This window comes from Antechinus flavipes, chromosome 1 (genome assembly GCF_016432865.1).
Source record: "Antechinus flavipes isolate AdamAnt ecotype Samford, QLD, Australia chromosome 1, AdamAnt_v2, whole genome shotgun sequence".
Classification (NCBI taxonomy): Eukaryota; Metazoa; Chordata; class Mammalia; order Dasyuromorphia; family Dasyuridae; genus Antechinus; species Antechinus flavipes.
The window spans coordinates 581,716,653-581,739,271 of record NC_067398.1 but is presented as its reverse complement, the minus strand read 5'-3'; the positions used below and the strand labels follow the sequence as shown (position 1 = coordinate 581,739,271).

Below are 22,619 nucleotides of genomic sequence, written 5' to 3'. Positions count from 1 at the left end.
GAACCATGAGGGCTTTCCATGTCACTTGTAGTTGAAATCTCTTATTAGTGATTGTCTTCCAAATCAGAATTTGGGCTTGACACCAAGGACTGCATTGCCCTGCTAGCAGACCCAAAATATAGCACACTGTAAGTGCTTAATAAATGCTTTCCATTCATCCGTGTACTCGGTTACTGCCAAGCCCAATACATAAACATTTCACTGAACATATGTACAATTGAACTGCATTGAGTCTGCTGAGCTGATCAATCTCTATCTATAATCAGTGAGTATGTGACATGTCACAAATCTATTAAGACTGCTCAGGAGGATGTAAATAAATGCAAAAGATAAACATTTTTTTTTTTAATTAAACAAATACTATCAGAGTCCAAATAGCTCCCATGGGTACTGTAGAAATTATACGAATATTTAAAAAAATAAGAGTTGCAAACTTACAGCCTACAGAAATAAATGAAAATCCAAGAAATGTTGAATTGCCTTTGACAGATTCATGCAAATATCTAATCTCTGAAAGAAAAGCCCAGGCTGCAAAAAAAGTCCAGCTGTACCTACCGATAGTGACAATAACTTATAATTAGTAAATCTATACTGCATTGAATGGGGAAGAAATAAGTCAGGCTATCTTTGGAAATAGAGTTGAGATGAAATCAGACTGAATGGCTACAGCAATCCTGTTATTTCCATAGCAGTATATGAAGACCATATTATTCCCACTTCAGTACTGTCACCATAACTAAATCTACTTTATATAAACCCCAACAGTACAATGATGGGTCAACAAAAAAGAAAGAAAGAAAGAAAAGAAACCAAACCTAAAGAAACTCATTTACATATATATATATTTCTAAAGTGATAACATAAAAATACAATTTTATTTGGTGTCAGAAGATTGCCATTAAATCCCAGCCCTACTACTTACTATTTGGGTGACCTTTGGCATATTAGCTTATCATTCTGGGATTCCATTTCTTCCTTCCCAGCACTTTTTGCAGCACTTTGCAAATCTTAAAGCACATATAAATGCTAGCTATTAAGTGCTTTTTCATTTGATCTTCGCAACAACCTTTTGATGTAGGTGCTCTTATTAATTCCCATTTTGTAGATGGGAAATTGGAGGTTAAGTATTTGCCTGGGATCACATGACTAGCTATGTCTAAGGATAGATTTTAACTCAGTTCTTCCAAACTATAAGCACTGGGCCACCAAGCTGCTTCTGTAAGAAGTGGAAGGCTCTAAGATTCCTTTAAACTCTATATTTTCAGTATGTTTCTTAATTTTTGAACAAAGATGCTGTATATTTAGAAGTTAGCAAGAGTCTCATAATTAAAAGGAGTGTCTTTGTAAATTTATATTTTAAGCATCCCCTACACAGGTTCTATTACAGTTTGTTTTTGAATATTTGACAGGAAATTCAATAAAATACTACATAGGTTCACATGACCTTTTTTTGCTTTACAGTTGGCTAGAATTAGGATAAACCTATGCATTTCAGCAGCTCATACCAACCATTTTTCATTTAATAAAATCCATTTAAAATACTGCTCTTATTAATGACTACCACGAAACAGCAATGATCATACTCCCTGTAATTCAATTGCCAAAAGTTTGTGCAATAAATCAGGAAAAGGTTAAAATATTTTTTCATCATGGAATCGAACATATCAATCTAGTTTATTTGATTACCTTGTCTAATGAGGCTTTCTAGAAGCTGGATAACTTGACTTGTTATAATTATGCCAGATCATATTTTGCCTTTAAAAAAGCTGGCAATCTGGTTGATATTATTCTTGGATTGTTATTTTCCCCCTTCTACTTTGTACATAATCCTTCACTCAGATTCCGACTGAGTTTAGTACATAAAACCCGACAGCCTCAATCTACTTTTCCCCTTTCCAGGCTAAGAAAGAAATCAAGCTCTATCCCATGAAGAGCAGATTAGGTAAAATGGCTTCTTGGAAACTCTCTATTTATTCCTTCATTTGAAAATACAATGGAAGACAAACCTAAAACCTATTCCAAGGAAAAAGCTCTTCATGAAGCATCAGAGTTACATAATGCAATTGCATGAAAGGTGAATGAGGTTTCCCCCCCTTATTAAACATTTGAAGAATTCACATGTCTATCTCTTTGAATCTGAATGCAAAGGAATGATAACTAGAGGATGGTCTAATGAAAAGAATGTGGGGTTTGGTATTAGAAATCCTAGGTTCAAGTCATATATTATGTGTCTATCACCTGGGGCTCTCTTTCACACATGGAATTGTGATACCCCATCCACTCAAGTACAAAACTCAGGTTCAAGTAGCCTCCTTAGAGTGTTAATTTTTACTAGAAAACAGGAAGACATATTTATACTAAAAAATGGCACAAGTAAAGAACAGAGCAAATTAGGTGACAAAAAAAGATACATTCCCTCCTGCTCCCTCATTCCAATTAAGCACATGCTATACCCTCTCCACAGGGTTAGCAAAATTCAAATAGCCTTCATTCAGAAATACACATGACCAGGAAATACACATGGAAAGAATACATATTGAGTTATGCATATTCAGAGAAAAATTATGACCAGTTTACGCTATTAGCTATCTCTGTGGTCAAGGAGTAAAGGGGAGAAACATTAGGAACCTGGACATATATCTAAGGCTCATACCTAGAGGGTATGTATATTCATAGTGAAAATTGGAGCTAGGGCAACTCACACATGCTATAAAATTCTTGATAACCCTTGGTAATAGGATTTGCTGTTTGGTCACTCCAAATGTGTCAGACTCTTTGTGTCTCCATTTGGTATTTTTCTTGGCAAAGATCCTGGAATGGTTTTCTTTTCCAGCTCATTTTACAAATGAGGAAACTGAGGCAAATAGAGTTAAATAACTTGCCCCAAGATCACACTGCTAGTAAGTGTTTGAAGCCAGATTTGAACTTTGAAAAAAATTAGTCTTCTTGTCTTCAGGCCTGGCAGTCTGTCCACTGTACCACCTAACTGCCCTCAACTAGGTTCTATATGTTCTAATAAAGAATTCAGATTATTTATAACATCTCTCTAGTGACCTCTTTCCTAAGCCCATTGATTTATTCCACTAATGCCAGTTGATTGGAGAGAAGCAACCTTTAAAAGGAAACTAAGAACCAATGAAGAATCATCCTGAACTGATTCAAAGTGAAGCGAGCAGAACCAGGATAATAGGTAACCACAATACCGTAAGAATGATCTAAAGTAAGACTTAGGTATTCTGAATAATACAATGATCCAAGACAATTCCAAAAGACTCATGATAAAAAATGCTATACAACCCCAGAGAGAAACAAATGAACTCTGAAAACAGAATGAAGTATATTGTTTTTCCCTTTCTTTATTTTGTGTTTTTTTATTTCATTTTATTTTACTACATTGCTGATATGTAAGATATCATATATATAAAAAAAGGCAAGCAATATATTATAAGTCAAAAGCTATAAACGTTCTTTTTTTTAAATAGCTTTTTATTTACAAGTTATATGCATGGGTAATTTTATAGCACTGACAATTGCCAAATCTTTTGTTCCAATTTTTTCCCCTTCTTCTCCCTCCCCTCCCCCCGATGGCAGGTTGCCCAATGCATGTTAAATATGTTAAAGTATAAATTAAATACAATATAAATATACATGTCCTAGCAGTTATTTTGTTGTACAAAAAGAATCAGACTTTGAAATAGTATATTAGCCTGTGAAGGAAATCAAAAATGCAGGCGGACAAAAATAGAGGGATTGGGAATTCTATGTAGTAGTTCATAGTCATCTCCCAGAGTTTTTTTGCTGGGTGTATCTGGTTCAGTTCATTACTGCTCCAATTGGAACTGATTTGGTTCATCTCATTGCTGAGGATGGCCAGGTCCATCAGAATTGATCATCATATAGTATTGTTGTTGAAGTATATAATGATCTCCTGCTCCTACTCATTTCACTCAGCATCATTTCATGTAAGTCTCTCCAGGCCTTTCTGAAATCATCCTGCTGGTCATTTCTTACAGAACAATAATATTCCATAACATTCATATACCACAATTTTTAGAGCCATTCTCCAATTGATGGGCATCCACTCGGTTTCCAGTTTCTGGCCATTACAAATAGGGCTGCCACAAACATTCTTGCACATACGGGTCCCTTTCCCTTCTTTAGTATCTCTTTGGGGTATAAGCCCAGTAGAAACACTGCTGGATCAAAGGGTATGCACAGTTTGATAACTTTTTGAGCATAGTTCCAAATTGCTCTCCAGAACGGCTGGATGTGTTCACAATTCCACCAACAATGTATTAGTGTCCCTGTTTTCCCACATCCCCTCCAATACTCCGCATTATCTTTCCCTGTTATTCTAGCCAGTCTGACAGGTGTGTAGTGGTATCTCAGAGTTGTCTTAATTTGCATTTCTCTGATTAATAATGACTTGGAACATCTTTTCATATGGCTAGAAATAGTTTCAATTTCTTCATCTGAGAATTGTCTGTTCATATCTTTTGACCATTTATCAATTGGAGAATGTATTCCTTGCCTTTTCAATGAGTAAGGGAGGAGCTAGAGAGATGAAAAGAAATGAAAATTTTTAAAGGTTCCTTGTCTTGACATTTCTCTTACTATGAGCTCTAATAGGGTCATAGTATCACCTGTCTAGGTGATAGCAATGATCAGTTTGTCAAATGCAGATTAAAAAAAATAGATAAAGACTTCCAATAGATGAGAGGGGGAGCAGCCATCAAGAAAAGGCATGGCCACTGAACTTCTGGTATTCTCTAAACAAACCCATTTGACACTGAACAAATGTTAGCTCAAAGAGACCTAGGATGACTTCATTAACAGTTATTCTAAACTACAGAAAAACTCTAATGTTTGTTTGTTTCCCTTCTCACAGATAGCATCTCCTATTTGCAACCTTATCACACATTTTATTCAAAAAACTATTTCCCTGAAAAGTGTTATAGAGCTATTTCAGTTTATACTGTTTAAGCTATTTATACAAAAGACCAGCATTTTGCACACTCACCACACTTTAAAACAGTTTAATTAAGGACACAGTAATAATATTAATTGTGTTAATATTTAAATAGCATTGCAACCTCTTTGTCATTATGGCCAATTAACTAATCTATAGTCACACATGATTTATCTATACCATTAATGGAAAAGGCACAGAGTTTATATACAAAAACAATTTAGAAAATGACAGATGAGCATGGGTCCTGAGTTTGCCACATAATTCAAATTTAATTTCATGTTTTTCTTGGTAGAAAGATTTGCAAAACTTAAATTACTAGCTAAATGTCATTTCTTATTCTAAAGCTAAAAAAATACATGAGGCTAAAATTATTATTAAGTTTGGAAAACAATAAAAATTAACATCACATTTAATTTTGTTTTCTCAATTAGATAGCCTTGGCCCAGAAGAATTCCTTAAGAAACAGTTTTTTCAGTACTTTCACTAATAAATAAATTTTGAAATTGATGGGGTTGGGGAAAACCCACATTTGGAGGTTTTTGTTTATATTTAGTGGGTATTTTTCTATATGGTATTCTCCATTTTAAAGCAATAGAACTGAATATAATGGAGGGCTAAAGTAACTTAGTTCATAGATTTAAGGGCTGACAAGACTTCTTTGAGAACATCTGGTCCAATACCATTTTTTCAAAGATAAAAAACCGAGGCTCAGAAAAGAGATGTGATTTGCTCTTTATAACTTCTTCCCTCTTAAACTACTGTGTGTAGTTTGTATTTTCTAACCTTTATATGTGTTATAATCTAACAGTTGAATGCCTTCTCTGAAATAGAGGCTATTTCTTTTTTATCTCTCTATTCCTATCAGGGACTGGCAAAAGCAGTGTGGTACAGTGGGAAAGAATACTGGGTACTTCTCAAACAACCCAATATCAGATAATAAGATGTCGAGAGGAGGAGGAAGAGAAAGAGAAAGAAGGAGAAGAAGGGGAGAAGGAGGAAAAAGAGGAGGAGAGTAAGAGGAGAAATATCATTTGATTCTCACAAATTTGGGGAATAGATGCTACTGCTGGAATAACTGAGGCTAAGAGCTTATGATTGCCCAGGGTCACAAGCTAATAAGAGCTTGAGGCAAGATTCAAACTCTAGTCTTTCGGATTTCAAGTACAGTGTTCTATGCACTGTTGAATAAGTGATTAAAAAAAAAAAAAAGACAGGGGGAACCAGTGTGAACAAAGTAAGAGGTGAATTTTTAAAGAGCAGTTAATATCTATGGTATCCAGATTATTATAGGAAGTTAAAAAATAAAATATTCTACCATACTCTTTTAATGAAATAAATAGAGTCCTAATAGGAAAGGAAGAAATTGATAGAGCAAGGAAAGAGGACTACTAGTTGATCAATAGTCATTGAAAACATTCACTTGTGCTAAAAATCTTATGGTATTTTGATACTGAAGGGCAATTTTTATGAAATAAAAAGGAAAATGTAAAACTCTATGCTAGCATAATTTACCAATGACAATACTAGAAACTTTCCCAATAAATACAGAAGCAATGCCAGGTGCCTTTCCTCCCTGTCCTTTATTAGTCAGAGTTCTAGAAACGATATTAATAGCAGTAATCCAAGAGACAAATTGGAGAGATAAACCACTGGTAACAAAATGAGGACATACTTGTAGATGAAATAAAGGTTTACTTAGAAATTCCCAGAGAGTCATTAAATCAATTAATTGAAACAACTAATTACCTAGTAATATGATAAGGTGAGAAGTCACATAATCTCTCATTAATTAATCTCCTCACCTTGAAATGGGGATAATATAAAGTTCAAGTGGGAAAAAAATCAAGTAAAACATTTTGTGAACTTTAAGCCACTATCTAAATCTCAGTGGACTCTGGTGATTTTCTTGTTATCAGACAAGCCTGTGCACCCTCTTGACTACCAAACTTCCAGAAGAAGCAAATAAAAATTAATTCTTATTCTCAAAGAGCTTCTTCTAGTGAGGGAAACAATACATAGAGAGAATAAAGGGAGAGGGGATGGAATTTTGGTTTGGGGAATCAATGGATTGTGAACAGAACTATAGGAGATCAACTGTTTTGCCCTTTGGTACCAATGATGTACTGATGTTGTAAGTGCAAGACCAAGGAATGGGGAAGAGAGGGCTGGAAGAGGGAAACAAGGTATGTTCAAGTAACAGGGCAGAGAGGAAGATCCTGAATAGAACTGGCTTCCTCAAGGATGACTGGATAAGATGTCTAATGTCCTCTGGACTTTTTTTGTTGCACTGTTAATTTATTTTTAATACACATTGCTTTATGAATCACGTTGTGTGGGGGGGAAATCAGAGCAAAAGGGAAAAATCCTGGGAGAAATAAAAAACAGAAAAAAGAATTGAACATAGTATGTGTTGATTTATATTTAGTCTCCATAGTTCTTTTTCTGGATGCAGATGGCATTTTCCTTCCAAACTAGTGGGATTGCTTTGTATTTGGGGAGACTTAATTCAACTTCTTCCCCAAAATCAGATCAGCTCAGATCCAAGGTAGAATTTTAAAACTGAGAAGAATAATCCTTCAGGTTTTGGTCTTTGGAAATCTAATCAGAAGGATCATTGCTCTACAGAGAGAGGGGGGCAGATGATGGAGGCAAACAGAGAGAATATATGTGGTGAGGGTATAGGCAGAGAATCAGATTGGGCTGGGATGTTGAATTAGCAATAAAATACCCTTACTGGACAGGTTTCCTATTTGTTCTTTTTGTGTCTTCATTGTATGTGGGGGGTGTGGGTGTGAATAGGTATTCCACAGGTGTCTATGATGGGGCAGCTAAGTGCACAATGGACTGAATGCTAGGCTTGGAGTCAGGATGACTCCTCTTCAAATCTGGTTTCAGATTCTTACTAATTGTGTGACCCTAGGCAAGTCACAAGTAACTTTTCCTCAGTTTCCTCATCTATAAAATAAGCTGGAGGAAAAAAAATGGCAAATCACTCCAGTATCTTTGGTACAAAAACCCCAAAATGGGTCACACAGAGTCGGACACAACTGCAATAACTAAATACACAGAGTCATCCAAAGCCATTGCATGTGCTGTTTCAGAGCCTAGAAGGATAGATAGTGGGTGCAATGGATAGAACACTGAGCTTGAAATTAGGAAGACCTGAATTCAAATGTAACCTTGGACACTTTAAAGCTGTGTGAACACAGACAAATGACTAAATCTCAATTTCCTCAGCTGCAAAATCGGGGTAATGATACGTCCTATCTCTCAAAGTTGTTAGGAGAATCAAATGACATATTTGGAAAGAGTTTTGCACAGTGTCTAGCATATAAATATATATAAGTGCTATTACTGTTGTTACTGTTATTCACTATTTACCAGAATATCAATACTGAGAAGAAATCCATTCCAGATGCAGCTTAAGGCTTCTTAGCTGATTGAAACAGCTGAGCTCCCTTGGAATCCACTGTCTTTGGACAAGACAGTTCTGGGAGCAAGCATACTTTTCAATTAAGAAGCACTTTTCTATGCAGAACCTCATATGATTCTTACAACAACCTTGTGAAATTAGTATTATCCTCCTATCCTACAGATGAGGAAGTTAAGATTCAGCAAGATGAAGCAAGATTTTTGTTGTTCACTCTTTTCTATTTTGTCTGATTCTGTGACCCGATTTGGGCTTTTCTTGACAAGGATACTTGAGGTTTTTTTTTGTTGTTGTTGTTGTCGTTTTGCCATTTCCTTCTGTAGCCATTTTAAGATGAGGAAACTGAGGCAAAGAAGGTGAAGTGACTTTCTGAGGGTCATATAGCTGGTAAGTGTCTGCAATCAGATTTGAACTTAGGGAGATCAGTGCTCTGTGCAACTATGGCATCCCCTAGCAGTTCAAGCTTGCAGAGCTAATAAATGGAGCTGCAAATTGAACCTGGGTCTTCTAGCTTTAAATCTAGTATTCATTCCATTCAGCTCGGAGGAGGAAAAAATTTACAGATCCTACATCTTTTAGATATTTTGTGCACATGCCAGAGAGCAAAAGTTAATAGAAGATAAATATAATGGTTTCTCAACAAAGTTAGTTGTGGAATCTGACTTAGGGATACAAAGGGCACCCATACCCTTAGATAAGGGAGGTAGTGATCAGGGACCTTAGTTTTTACCTTGTGCAGCTGGTAATACTGGAGGGAACCCACACCACCTTGCTCCTCTGCAGTCCACATCACCAAGCGCAGGGTCCTTTTTGGCCGCAGCCCTAGGAAAAGCAAATGAAACACTATAGGTGCCCAGCTCTTTTTACTTTTTGCATTCAACAGAATTGATTTTCTGCCTTCTGGAGGAAGGAGGGGCAGGAGGTAATCACTTCCTTCCCCTCCCACCCTGGTCCACAGAGCCAAGAAGCCCCATACACACACAGCTCTCTAGAGAGGGTTAACAGGGAAAGCAATGGTGATAAATGCTCTCTCCAGGGCTGAGAAGTGCAGGACCCATAATCACACCCTTATCTGGACATCCTGCATGGCAGCTCAATGGAGCACTGTGGCCTACCAAGCCAGAGGTGACTATTGTAGGTTATTAAAGCACTTTCTGAAGATTCAATCAGGTTTAGGAGGAGGAAAGTCAAGGGAAGGGATCCCGTGACCTTACAATGGCAGTAATTGAAACCCAGCAGTAAAGTGGGGCTCTGCTCCAGAGTTCTAAGTATCTTATGACCTGAGAAAAGAGAGAAGGGGGAGGGAAAAAAGGGAAGAAAATGGGTTTTTCTATGCTGCTGTGTCTTAACAACCAAGTGAAACTAACTTGCTGTACCTAAGAAGGGCTGAGCTGTAAGACAGAGGGAATGGGTTTGGGGTTTTTTTGAAGCTAGAATTATTTTACTCCCTTTCTTGGAAATATAAGATTATTCTTTCACTAACAAAGATAGGAAAGAGCACAAAATACTTGTCTCATAGAATGCATAAAGGTTGGTTGGTGGTTGCCATTAATCTGAAACAAAGTCCAAGAGCCATAGCTGGAACCTCAGTTCCCCCTTAATACTTATTAGATCAATGATTTCCACCCTTTTATGATTCTTTTATTTGTTTGTTTGTTTGGAAGGGAGTGAATTGTCTAGAATCACACAGCTCGTAAGTATTTGAGGCTAAATTTGAAATCAAGTCCTCCTCACTCCGGGACCAGGGCTCTATCAGCTGGACCACCTAGCTGCCCCTTTCCACCAGTCTTCTCTGCTCTCAAAGAGGACCAAGGAAAGCTGGAGGTTGAGGTCTTGACTGGCAAGTAAACTGGATTTAAATGAGGTAGGTCTGTGCAGGGTCATCAGCTTCACTCTTTCCTCCAGTGATCTGAGTCCAGTGGCAAGACATAGGTCAGGACATCTGTTGATGGACAATGGCAGACCCAGGCCTTTTTAAACTACGGTTTTTCTTTCCCAGATCCCCCTTCTATAACTTTTGCTGAATGTATCTGAGTATTGCCTTAAGCTTTAGAGGTAGGGCTTATAATAATAGCAACATTAACATTTCCACAAATGCTTTAAGGTTTACAAAGTACCATCTACATATTAGCATATTTGATGTGAATGAAAAAAATTCCTCATTGGGCAGCTGCGCTAGTCTCTTCTCAGAATTATCCAGGCTGGTACTTGGATGATGCATGTAAAGTCTAGTCCCAAGATGATGCTCAAAGCCTTTTCAACTTGGCAGACCTGCTGGATCTTGTTCTTTCTAGGACAATTTTCAACAAACCCAGAAGCTATTCACAACATGGAGGGAGCAGACTAGTACTTGGGTGGATTATAAATATGGCAAACAGGTATATCACTAAAAATTATCTATAAAAGATCTGCTTCTTAATTCACTTTTCTCTAAGCTTAGAAAAGCTAAAAATACTTCCCCATGGTAAATGACTATTTGGAGGTAGTATGGTACAGGAACAGAGCAGTGAATGTGGAATAGAAAGACTTGGTTCAAATGGTAAACTTGGGGATTCAGTGAATAGCTTGCTGGACTTGGAATATGAAACATGTAACTTCAAATCCTGTCTCAGACACTAAGTGACTCTAGGTATCACTAAATCTTGTTCTGTCTCAGTTTCTTTACCTGAAAAATGGGGCTAAGATTGAATACCTCTCTCAAAGATTGCTGCGAAGATCAAAAACAATAACATGAAGTTTTTGGCAAATTTTAAAGCACTTATGTAAATGCTGTTATTGCTATTAATTAAATTTTACCTCTGATGTTTACTACCCATATAACTTTGGGAAAGAATGTCATTTAATTTCCTTACTCTTCATTTTTTCATCTTTTAAAAGAAGGATGTTGGATGTGATAACAGCAAGTCTCTGCTGAGCCCTTGAGCTGTGGCCTTATTCTATTTTAAGTGAACCTAAATGATGTTCTTGAGAAATAATAAAAAACAGAAAAATATGAAGCTTGCCTCAAGCAGAATAAATGGATTATGTGTAAGGAGGATCCTGCTTTGGTTCTACCTTACCAGGAGGCCAGAAGCAGTGATTAGCTTAGTCATAATGCACGCTGGACAATTCTGAGATATGCATGAAGGGAATATTAAGACTCCATTCTGTATGAGAAGCAGCTGAACCCATTCTCTGGGCTTCTCTGCTTCCTTTAACTGCCTTCCCATCCCAGTGATAGCTCTGAACCAAGGTCTGAGGGGCCCCCAGCCATGCTTAGTTATACACACACACACACACACACACACACACACACAGCTCCCTTTTATATGTCTTCTTCCACCATTAGAATGTAAAGTCCTTAAAGGTATACACTGTCCTGTTATTTTGTATATGTATTTTCACAATGCTTAGCATTGTAAGTTCTTCATAAAAGCAATATTCTCCCTCTCTTTCTCCTCTTTCCCCCTCTTCCCCTCTTCCTATCCCTCTCTCTCTCTCCTTGTTCCTCTCTTTTTCTCCTTCCCTCTCTCCTTCCCTCATATTTCATCCTTTCTCCCTCCCTCTCCCCTTCTTTCTTTTTCTCCTCCCCTCCTCTCTCTTCCCGGAACCTCCTTCTCTTCCCAGAATCTCCTTCTCTTCCCCTCTCCTTCCCTCCCCTTCCCTTCTCTTTCCCCCTCTCTCTTTCTCCCCTTCTTTTTCTTTGTGTCTCTCTCTTCCCTCCCCCAATGCTCTCACTCTTTCCTATCCCTCTCTGCCCAAGCCTTTCCCTTTCTCAACTACCTATCTACATCCCATAGCAGAGAGAAAAAGAAGATGAAAATCATATATTAGCTCTTTTTCCTACTACATATGAGACCCTAAGCAAACTACTTCAGTTTTCTAGGCCTATTTCCTCAGGATTGCCCTGGATGATATTGAAGTTTCCTTCTGCCTTTAAATCTATAAAGACAGCTAGGAGACACAGTGAATAAAGAGCTGGACTTAGAGAAAGGAGGACCTTGGTTCAAATATAGCCTCAGATACATTTTAAATGTATGATTGTGAACATCACTTAACTTCTCCCTCAATTTCTTCATTTGTAAAATGGAGACAATAGAACTTACCTCCTGAGGTTGCTATATAGATTAATTATATTTGCAAATTATTTTTCAAACCACATATTTGTGTGTATAAATAATAAATAAATAATATATACGTGCCTATATAAGAATATCGATAAACCTATACAAATACATACCTATATAAATCTATATAACGGCTAGCTATTGTTATAGCTGTTATAACAGCTATGATCCCATGTTCAATATGAATATACAAGGGAGTATACTGAGGGAGAGTATTGGAGTTAAGGGTTAGAGTGATTTCCAACTCTGTATTTTTTCCTCAAACTGCTTCAAATGCTTACTTTTCATCGTCAGTCTGGCGTGTTTCAAGAGATATTTTATAGAAAATTGAAAGGGACTCAGCCACCATCTAGTCCAACCATATACAAAAGGAAATCCCACTATAACATCCATGACAAGCGTTTATTTGGAAACCTCCTCCCCCATGTCTCCAATCAGTCTATTCCACTTAAAGATGACTCCGACTCTTGGCGAATTTTTCCACTTTGCAATGTCCATTCATAGCTCTTAGGTCCATCCTCTGGGGCCAAATAGACTTAGTGTAATCTCTCTTTTGCATGACAGCTATTCAGATACTTGACCCTAGGTATGATGTCTCCACTGAGTCTTCCCTTGTCCAAAGTTAACATTTCTAGTTCTTTCAACTGATTTCCTTATGAAGTGGACTCAAGGCCCTTCAGCATCCTGGTTTCTCTCTTTTGGACATTCTTTAGTTTATTAGGGATTTAGATCATGAGTTTACAGTGCCAGGATCATAAATATTTCTACTATGAATAATACTGTGAATACCCTGACACACAAACAAGTATAGACTGAGCAGCAGTTTAGAGGCAGTCAAGTGGTTCAGTAAGTAGAATATTAAACATGAAGCTAGGAAAGTCTAAGTTCAAATCTTCCTTCAGATATGTTCTAGCATGATTCTGATTAAGGAACTTAACTTCTTTCTACCTCAGTTTCTTTATCTGTAAAATGGGGATAACAATAGCACCTGCCTTACAGGGTTAGTAAGAGGATCAAATAATATAATATGTGCAAATGCTTCATAAACCTTACATGTAATTTAATTTTTAAATTAATATATTAAATTAAAATAATTAAATTAATACATTTAATTTAAATGTAAATTTCAATTATTATTAATTATGAGGGCTCAGAGTGAAATTTCATACAAAAGCATCCAATGTTAGGTAGGGAGGAATTCTTACATACACAGTGCCTCATGAAGAATGAGGTTAAATCACCTGTTCACAGACACAGACACAGAAAGCTGTTTTTATAAGACAGAAATCTAATCAGAGAAGCTAAAGATTACAATCTTTGGATCTCTGAGAGCAAAAAAAGCTTAGAGCCAACTCAATCCAAGTCACATTTTGCTTGCAATACAGACAAAAGTCAATCAAGGACAGGCTACAGTTATTCATACACTACCTTTGCAGATTCTGAACAGAGATAATTAACACAATAATAATCTATAAGAAAAGGATGGTGAAAGCGCCATACTTTTTTGCACATCTCTGCACCCAAAAGCAAAATGATTAAAATGGCATTCTCTAAACAGGGATAAAATAACAGTTAATAGACTGAGGAAAACTCATTTTTTAAAAGCAAAAGCTCTGGTTATCCCTAAAGATTTACTGTTCTACTTGAAAGTCATTACAGTATAGGATTATTCTCTTTCACATTTCAACTCAGCCAGATGGCCAATGATGTCATATTAAGATAATAAAGAAGTAACTAAGATATAGTGAATAAAGTTGAGGCCACAATATAATAGCAGCTGTTGGCCTAGAACATGAAAGGAGAGTGCCTTGCAAGCATCTATGTAGTACAACACAGAAGACATACATTAGCAGAGAAAGTGTCTAACTACTTAACAATCAAGGCTTTGTGATGGAAAAAAAATCAAGGTTGAGCTAAATTATAGGTCTTAACTGTTCTCCAAGTTTCTTTAAGCTTTATAATACTGATTCCAGGAATAAATTTGGGAAGAAAAGGGATATGCTGTAATGGATTTGGATTTGAAGTATGCTTCTGACATATACTGTGTAATTAATCATGGACAATTTACTTAACCTCTTGGTGCTATATACAGATTTCTGAGTTTCCAAGTTGCAGATAAGTATGTTCATTTGCATCAATAAAGGGCATTTTTACATAAGGAGTTCCTGTGTCCATGAAATCATAGCTGAGGACTGACTGACAAAAAATTTGGGGACATCCATAAAGTAGAAGCAAAACTTAGTTAACCTAGATTGATTGGTTAACTTTGATCCTAATTTGTCCTAAACAGCAAATCAATTTTCAGAGGCACACCTTGAGGTTATTCTTTTCTATGAAAAACATTGCAATTCTTTTTTTTTTTATTAAAGCTTTCTATTTTCAAAACATATACATGAATAATTTTCACCATTAATTCTTGCAAAATCTTGTTTCCCCATTTTTTCCCACCCCCTGCCCTAAATGGCAAGTAATCCAATATATGTTAAATCCAATATATGCATACATATTTATACAATTATCTTGCTGCACAAGAAAAATCAAATCAAAAAGGAAAAAAATGAGAAAGAAAATAACATGCAAGCAAACAACAAAAAAATGAAAATGTTATGCTGTGATCCATACTCAGTCCCCATAGGCCTCTCTCTGGGTGCAGATGGCTCTCTTTATCACAAGATCATTGGAATTGGCCTGAATCATCTCATTGTTGGAAAAAGCCACATCCATCAGAATTATCATCATATTGATTGAATTGATCTTCTTGTTGTCATGTAAAATGATCTCCTAGTTCTAATCATTTCACTTAGCATCAGTTCATGTAAGTCTCTCTAGGCTTCTCTGAAATCATCCTGCTGGTCATTTCTTACAGAACAATAATATTCCATAACATCCATATACCATAACTTATTCAGCCATTCTCCAATTGATACGAAACTGATTCAGTTTCCAGTTTCTTGCCACTACAAAAAGAGCTGCCACAAACATTCTTCAACATGTGGGTCCCTTTCCCTCTTTTAATATCTCTTTGGGATATAAGCCCAATAGAAACACTGCTAGTTCAAAGGGTATGCACAGTTTGATAGCCCTTTGGGCATACTTCCAAATTGTTCTCCAGAATGGCTGGATCAGTTCACAGTTCTACCAACAGTTTATTAATGTTCCAGTTTTCTCATATCCCTTCCAATATCCATCATTATCTTTTCTTTTCATCTTAGCCAATCTGAGAGGTGTGTAGTGGTACCTCAGAGTTGTCATAATTTTCATTCTCTGATGAATAGTGATTTAGAGCACCTTTTCATATGACTAGAAATGGTTTTAATTTCTTCATCTGAAAATTGTCTGTTCATATCCTTTGACCATTTATCAATTGCAGAATGGCTTAAACTATTATAAATTTGAGTCAATAGTCTATATATTTTAGAAAAGAGGCCTTTATCAGAACCTTTAACTGTGAAGATGTTTTCCCAGTTTGTTGCTTCCCTTCTAATCTTGTCTGCATTAATTTTTTTGTTAAAAAAACAAAAAAAACACAACTTTTTAACATATTACAATCAAAATGATCTATTTTGTGTTCAATAATGAACATAGATTCTTTCCTTTTCCATAGATCTGAGAGATAAACTATCATTTGTTCTTCTAATTTGCTTATAATATCATTCTTTATGTTTAAATCATGAACTCATTTTGACCTTATATTGATATATAGTGTTAAGTGTGGTTACATGCCCATTTTTCTATTAACCTAATTTCCAATTTTTCCAACAATTTTTGTCAAATAGTGAATTTTTATCCCAAAAGCTGGAGTCTTTCGGTTTGTCAAATATTAGATTACTATAGTTATTGACTATTTTGTCCTGTGAACCTACTCTATTCCACTGATTGACTAATCTATTTCTTAGCCATACCAAATGGTTTTGATGACCACTACTTTATAATATAGTTTTAGCTCTGGCACAACTAGGTTATCATCATTTGCATTTTTTCATTAATTCCCTTGAAATCCTTGACCTTTTGTTCTTCCAGATGAACTTTGTTATTATTTTTCCTAGATCTGTAAAATTATTTCTTGTTAATTTCATTGGTATGGCACTGATTAAGTAAATTAATTTAGGTAGTATTGTCACTTTTATTATATTAGCTCAGCCTATCCATAAGCACTTGATATTTTCCCAATTGGTTAGATCTGACTTTATTTGTGTGGACAGAGTTTTGTAGTTGTGTTCATATAGTTCCTGACTTTGCCTTGGCAGGTAGACTTCCAGATCATTCATATTTGTTAGAGTTCAAATGTTGGAGTTTGTTCTTCTCAGGGCACAGCCGGTTTAGAGGCTTAGAGCCCTTCGGATGTCTCCAAATCCAAAGGTTCTGTCCTTCAGCCTCTGCCTCTGCTTTCTTCTGCCTCCAACAGAGATGGCTTCTGGCGTAGCTCCACTGAAATCCGTCAAAAGTGTTCTCTGCAGCAGAGTCGTTTCTCTCGAGTCTAGCGCGATCAGCCAGCCAAGAGGAAAATATATATTCTGGAATGGCTGTCTCGCCTTATATGTGAACCTTCTGAGAGAATGGGATTATGGGTTTTCTCCCATAGTGCTCTCTGGCCCAAAGAGCTTTAAGGTGTGGACTTTGAGTAAAGGTGGGAACACAAGCCTTGTCTTGATTAGTTCTACTTAGTACCTTGTTTCAGGTTCTGGCCAAAACAACTTCTTGTAAGATTAGATCAACTCTAATTACTTAGCAGTTAGTAAGGATTCCAACACATATTATCTACAGTTATTTTAAATGGGATTTCTTTTTGTATCCATAAGCACTTGATATTTTCCCAATTGGTTAGATCTGACTTTATTTGTGTGGACAGAGTTTTGTAGTTGTGTTCGTATAGTTCCTGACTTTGCCTTGGCAGGTAGACTTCCAGATCATTCATATTATCTACAGTTATTTTAAATGGGATTTCTTTTTGTATCTCTTGCTGCTGGATTTTATTGGAAATATATAAAAATGCTAATGATTTCTGTGGATTTATTTTATACCTTGCAACTTTGCTAAAGTTGTGAATTGTTTCTAATAGTTTTTTAGTTGATTCTCTAGAGTTCTCTAAGTTTACCATCATATCATTTGCAAAGAGTGATAAATTATTTTCCTGATTACCTACTCTAATTCCTTTAGTCTCTTTTTCTTCTCTTATTGCCAAAGCTAACATTTCAAATACAATACTGAATAGTAATGGTGATAGAGGGCAACCTTATTTCACTCCTGATCTTGTTGGTAATAGTTCTACTTTGTCCTCATTACATAGGATGCTTGCTGATGGTTTTAAATAGATGCTACTGGACATTTTAAGGAAAAGTCCATTTATTCCTATGCTTTCTGGTGTTTTTAATAGAAATGGGTGTTGAATTTTCTCAAATGCTTTTTCTGCATCTATTGAGATGATCATTTGGTTTTTGTTAGTTTGGTTATTGATATAGGTCGATTATGCTAATAGTTTTCCAAATATTGAACCAGGCCTATACTCCTGGTATAAATACTACTTGGTCATAGTGTATTATCCTAGGAATGACTTTCTATAATCTCTTTGCCAATATTTTATTTAAAATTTTTGCATCAATATTTATTAGGAAAATTGGTCTATAATTTTCTTTTTCTGTTTTCACCCTACCTCTTTAGGTATCAGCACCATATCTGTGTCATAAAAGGTATTTGGTAGCACTCCTTCTTTCCCTATTTTTTTCAAATAGTTTGCATAGTATTGGAATTAATTATTCTTGAAATGTTTGGTAGAATTCACATGTAAATCCATCTTGTCCTTCAGATTGGTCTATTATCTCTGTCATAAAATGGGTCACATTCATCACTATTCAACTCTATGAGCAGAGTTTTGTCTTTTAGAAGTGTACATTTTAACAATAAGAATGTCAAAATATAAATTGTTCTGCTGGCTCTACTTATTTCACTCTAAACAAGTTCATACAAGTCTTTATCTCTTTGAAGGTGTCTTTTCCCATCATTTTCTACAGGCTTGTATTTTATATTCACATAGCCCTATTTTGTCCATCCATTTCAAAACTTATGGATATTCTTTACTTCCCAGTATTTTTTACTACCACAAAAAAGCTACTATAAGCATTTTTGAACATATAGCACCTTTTCTACTTTCTTTGATCTTTTGAGAGACATAGGCTAATAGTCATTCAGTAGATGTAGTTAAAAAGCATGTGCTGCTTAGCAACTTTTGATCCACAATATTCAAATTATTCATTCATAGTTCTATTAACCATATATAAATATGCCTGTTTTTCCATAGTCCTTCCAACATTTATCTTTTTTTGGTCACCTTTTCTAATATATTGGGTATGTGACAGAATCTCTGAATTGTTTCAGATTCATATTTTTCTAATTATTAATGATTTGAAGCATTTTTATCACATCAATATTTGGTTGAGGAATCTTCCTTGAAAACTGTGTATTCATATCCTTAAACCATTTATCAATTGGAGAATTGCTCTTATTCTTATAAATTCAAGTTAATTCTTTATATATGTCCAAAATAAGACTTTTCAAAGAGAAAGTTATTTTAAAAAGTCTTGCACTGGTCTAAGTAGCTCACCAATGTGTATTTCTTAGTAGTTACCAGAAGAATCAGGTCAGAATAAGTACACAGACCATTCATCAATTCAGCAAATGTTGACTGAATATCTGTTATATGTAAAATATTTTGTCTATTACCATCACTGGGACTGTTAAAGTCAAGTCAACAGATTCAATTCACCAAATGTTTATTAAGTGACTACAATGAACAAGGTAATATCCAGTATCTCCCCAACTTTTCCATAATGTAATTGAGTTTATTCTTAAGTAAAAAGCATTCATCAATGAAATCTGATTCTGTCAATGTGAGATTTCACTTAACAAAGCAGATTATAATCCACCTATAGTTCATCTTAAAGTATTTTTGAGGCTCAGAAAAATTAAATGATTTGCCTAGAGGAACACAGCTTCTGTCCTGACTCTGAGTTCATTACTCTAATATGCCAAGTTCCTTCTCAAACTAAAGAAAATGCATGTTGAATTAAGTATTTTTAAATTTGACTGCTCAAACTCTTTCTTAATATGAAAATTTAATCACACCTGCTTCATGTTTATGAGAGATAACCTAAGCTCTGTGTGTTCTACATTTTCCTCTACCTCCTTCCACATACAGGCAAAAAAAAAAAAAATCTAAAACTTACCTCAGCAGAATACATTACAAAGTTTAGAGCATCAAAAGCTAGTATTATACTTGAAAACTAAATGCAAGAATTTATTTTTATGTTACCTGCTAGTGTTCTCTTCCACCACATATCTCAAAAATAACAATAAAATCTCTTATGGCTTACAATACTAGTCTATTGTGTGGTTGCATTTGTGTATCTTGAAACATGATATTGTTTTTTGTGTGTCCTTATTTACAGTATTTTTATCTATAGAAAGAAGTGAAGAAAGCCTAGTAAGTGATAAATTTGTGGTCAGATTGTACATTTAGTACATGCATTTTAGCCAAAAAGTAAAGAAAAACATTACACAAACTGCTCTATGCCAGGATAAATTAAGTAAAGGTACCACACTCTTTTTTCATGCTTCCAGCAACTAGGACTGCCCTTTAAATAACTTCTCCTCTGAGGATTGTACCTCAAGGGGGAAGAATAAAGTGTTTACATTTATAGGCAAACTATTTAAAAAGGAATATGTTTTCAACAAGAAATGGAAATCAGGAATTTCATTGAAACTATAACTTTTGGACTCCAAAGAACAAGCATGAAGTATAAGCTGCTTAATAATGCAATAGTCTTTTAAATAGATTTTAGTGATATCTTTTGTTTTTATATCACTTAGATTTTCTCCTATATCCTTTTCCTTCCACTCTTTTAGGGAGTTAACTCTTTTTATAAAGATTTTTTTTAATGAAGGGGAGAAAAAAAACTATTAAAACCACACATATATAAAATGGCATTATTATATGCCCCACTGCATATCTTTGGACCCCTTCTCTGCAGAAGAGTTGGGGAAAATTTTTTCTCAGATCCTTTTTTTCATGGCCAACTTTAAAGCAAACCCCCCTCCCCCCATAAGTAGTTAAAACAACAAATCTAGTAATATCAATCTATATGGAGAGTATGAGAAACATTACAAAGACTTGCACTTAGTATATGATATTTAAATTTCTACCACAGCCATCTGACTATTCCAAACAGAGATTATTTTCTCTCTCTCTCTCTCTCTCTCTTCTCTCTCTCTCTCTCTCTCTCTCAAAATAAATAAATTTGATAAATACCTCTCCATATTTCCTCAGGCTGATGATGGGAGGAAACAGGAACTCTAAAACAAATTATATTTGATAATAGGGATATATTGTATGGGAAAAGTGAAGCAGTCCCACAAAAAAAAAAAAAAGAGTAGGATTCGCTGGAGAGGGAAGATATAAAGTGGGAGATGTGGAAAATGCCTCATCATGAGATTTGAGAAAAGAAAAATGTCAGAGTTGTTATGAAGATCAAATAAGATAAAATTTATAAAGCACTTAGCATGGCACCTGATATATTCTAGGTCCTTAATAAATGCATGCTATCTTCTCTTTCTTTTAATCAAAAGGGCTTTAAAACTAATAGAGTAGAGATAAAAGTGCCCAGGTTTATCTATCAAGCTAGATAGCACAAGAGACACACTAATAAATAAGAGAATATAGCAGTTGAGACATCCAAAAGTTAAGTGGAGACAAATTCAAAAAAGAAGATAATGATATGATCCAATGTCCAAAGCTCAGACAATAAAAAAAAGCACAAGTTTCCAAAATAAAGGGACAAATTCCGTTTTACAAGTATCTCTATGACTTGGTCAGAAGAATCTCTGTACTGAAATGTAGAATCTCTTATTCAAAAGATCACACAAGTTGCCTAAATGATTTCCTAAAGCATGTTACTCTACCACTCAATAAACTCCAGTGGCTCCTTATTTCTTATAGAATCAGATATAAGCCCCTCTCATTGGCATTTAAAACTCTTTAAAATTTGGCCCCAACTAATTTTTCTAGTCACTTTGAGTTGGTTCACTCCTGCCTGACTCACTCCTTCAAGACCCCATTTGGAATTTTCTGGGCAAAGATACTGGAGAGATTTGCTATTTTTTCCCTCCAACTCATTTTACAGATGAGGAAACTGAGGCAAGTAGGATTAAGTGATTTGCCTGGGGTCACATGGCTTCTAAGAATCTGAAGCTAGATTTCAACTCAACTCTCTTAGCTCCAAAGCTGGCACTCTATCCATTGTACCACCTAGCTGCCCATAGTACATGCTATTTTCCTTAAAACAGAGTCCATATGAAATGGCTTTCTTGCTATTCTTCATACACATCATCTCTAATGCCATCCCCTATGAATTTATTCCCTCTTCATTTTCACTTCAAAATAGTCTGAGGTTCTTCCATTCATTCTCCTCATGGTCCAGTCAATGTGGCTTTCTGCCTATTCCTAACATGCAAGTTTGCTTCTCCCTCTCTGTGTCTTTGCATCAACTCTCCCTAATGCTTGGAATTAATTTTTGTGGTGTTCTTTTTCTTTAAAATATATAATATGATGGTTCTCTCTGGGAGCAAGCAGGTTTCTCAGGGAGGTTTCTGGAGGCAGCCTTAGTATCAGTTCAGATCAATAATTACCCCAAATGCAGCCAGGTGATAAAAGTTCAGATCTTTTATTATCTCCAATATAGCCCGGTTAGCTTAGGAAGCCTATCTGTCTGCTTGGTTCCAAGAGCTCTTGCAGCTTTGTCCTTTGCTTCTGCTTCTGCTTTCTTTAGCCTCCAATTCAGCTCCAACTTGAATCTGTCTTGCCTCCGAGAGAGAGCTTCTGGCTCTCAATCTCCCAAAGTGCTCTGTGTCTGTCCCAGCGTGCTCCTCTCCAATCCAGCTAAACTCTCTTCACTGGGCCTCTGCTTTCTTCTTATATATCAGAGAGCAGGATTATGGGTTTTCTCCCTTAGTGCTCTCTGGCCCTAAGAGCTTCAAGGGAGGTGTGAATTCGGATATCTCATATTAAATCCTGAAATCTCCCAAACATGTGAACTCCAATGAGTAAAGGTGTGAACACAAG

At 35.8% G+C, this 22,619-nt stretch overlaps 1 protein-coding gene across 2 annotated transcripts in view; it reads right to left on the bottom strand.

Annotated features, from left to right (window-relative positions):
* Positions 1-22,619, bottom strand: part of CPQ (carboxypeptidase Q) — a 679,622-nt gene that overhangs the window by 124,943 nt on the left and 532,060 nt on the right. For both annotated transcript variants that reach the window (XM_051970892.1, XM_051970891.1), the window contains exon 6: positions 9,133-9,224. In XM_051970892.1, the coding sequence (XP_051826852.1) occupies positions 9,133-9,224 (92 nt within the window). The remainder of the gene's footprint in view (positions 1-9,132; positions 9,225-22,619) is intronic.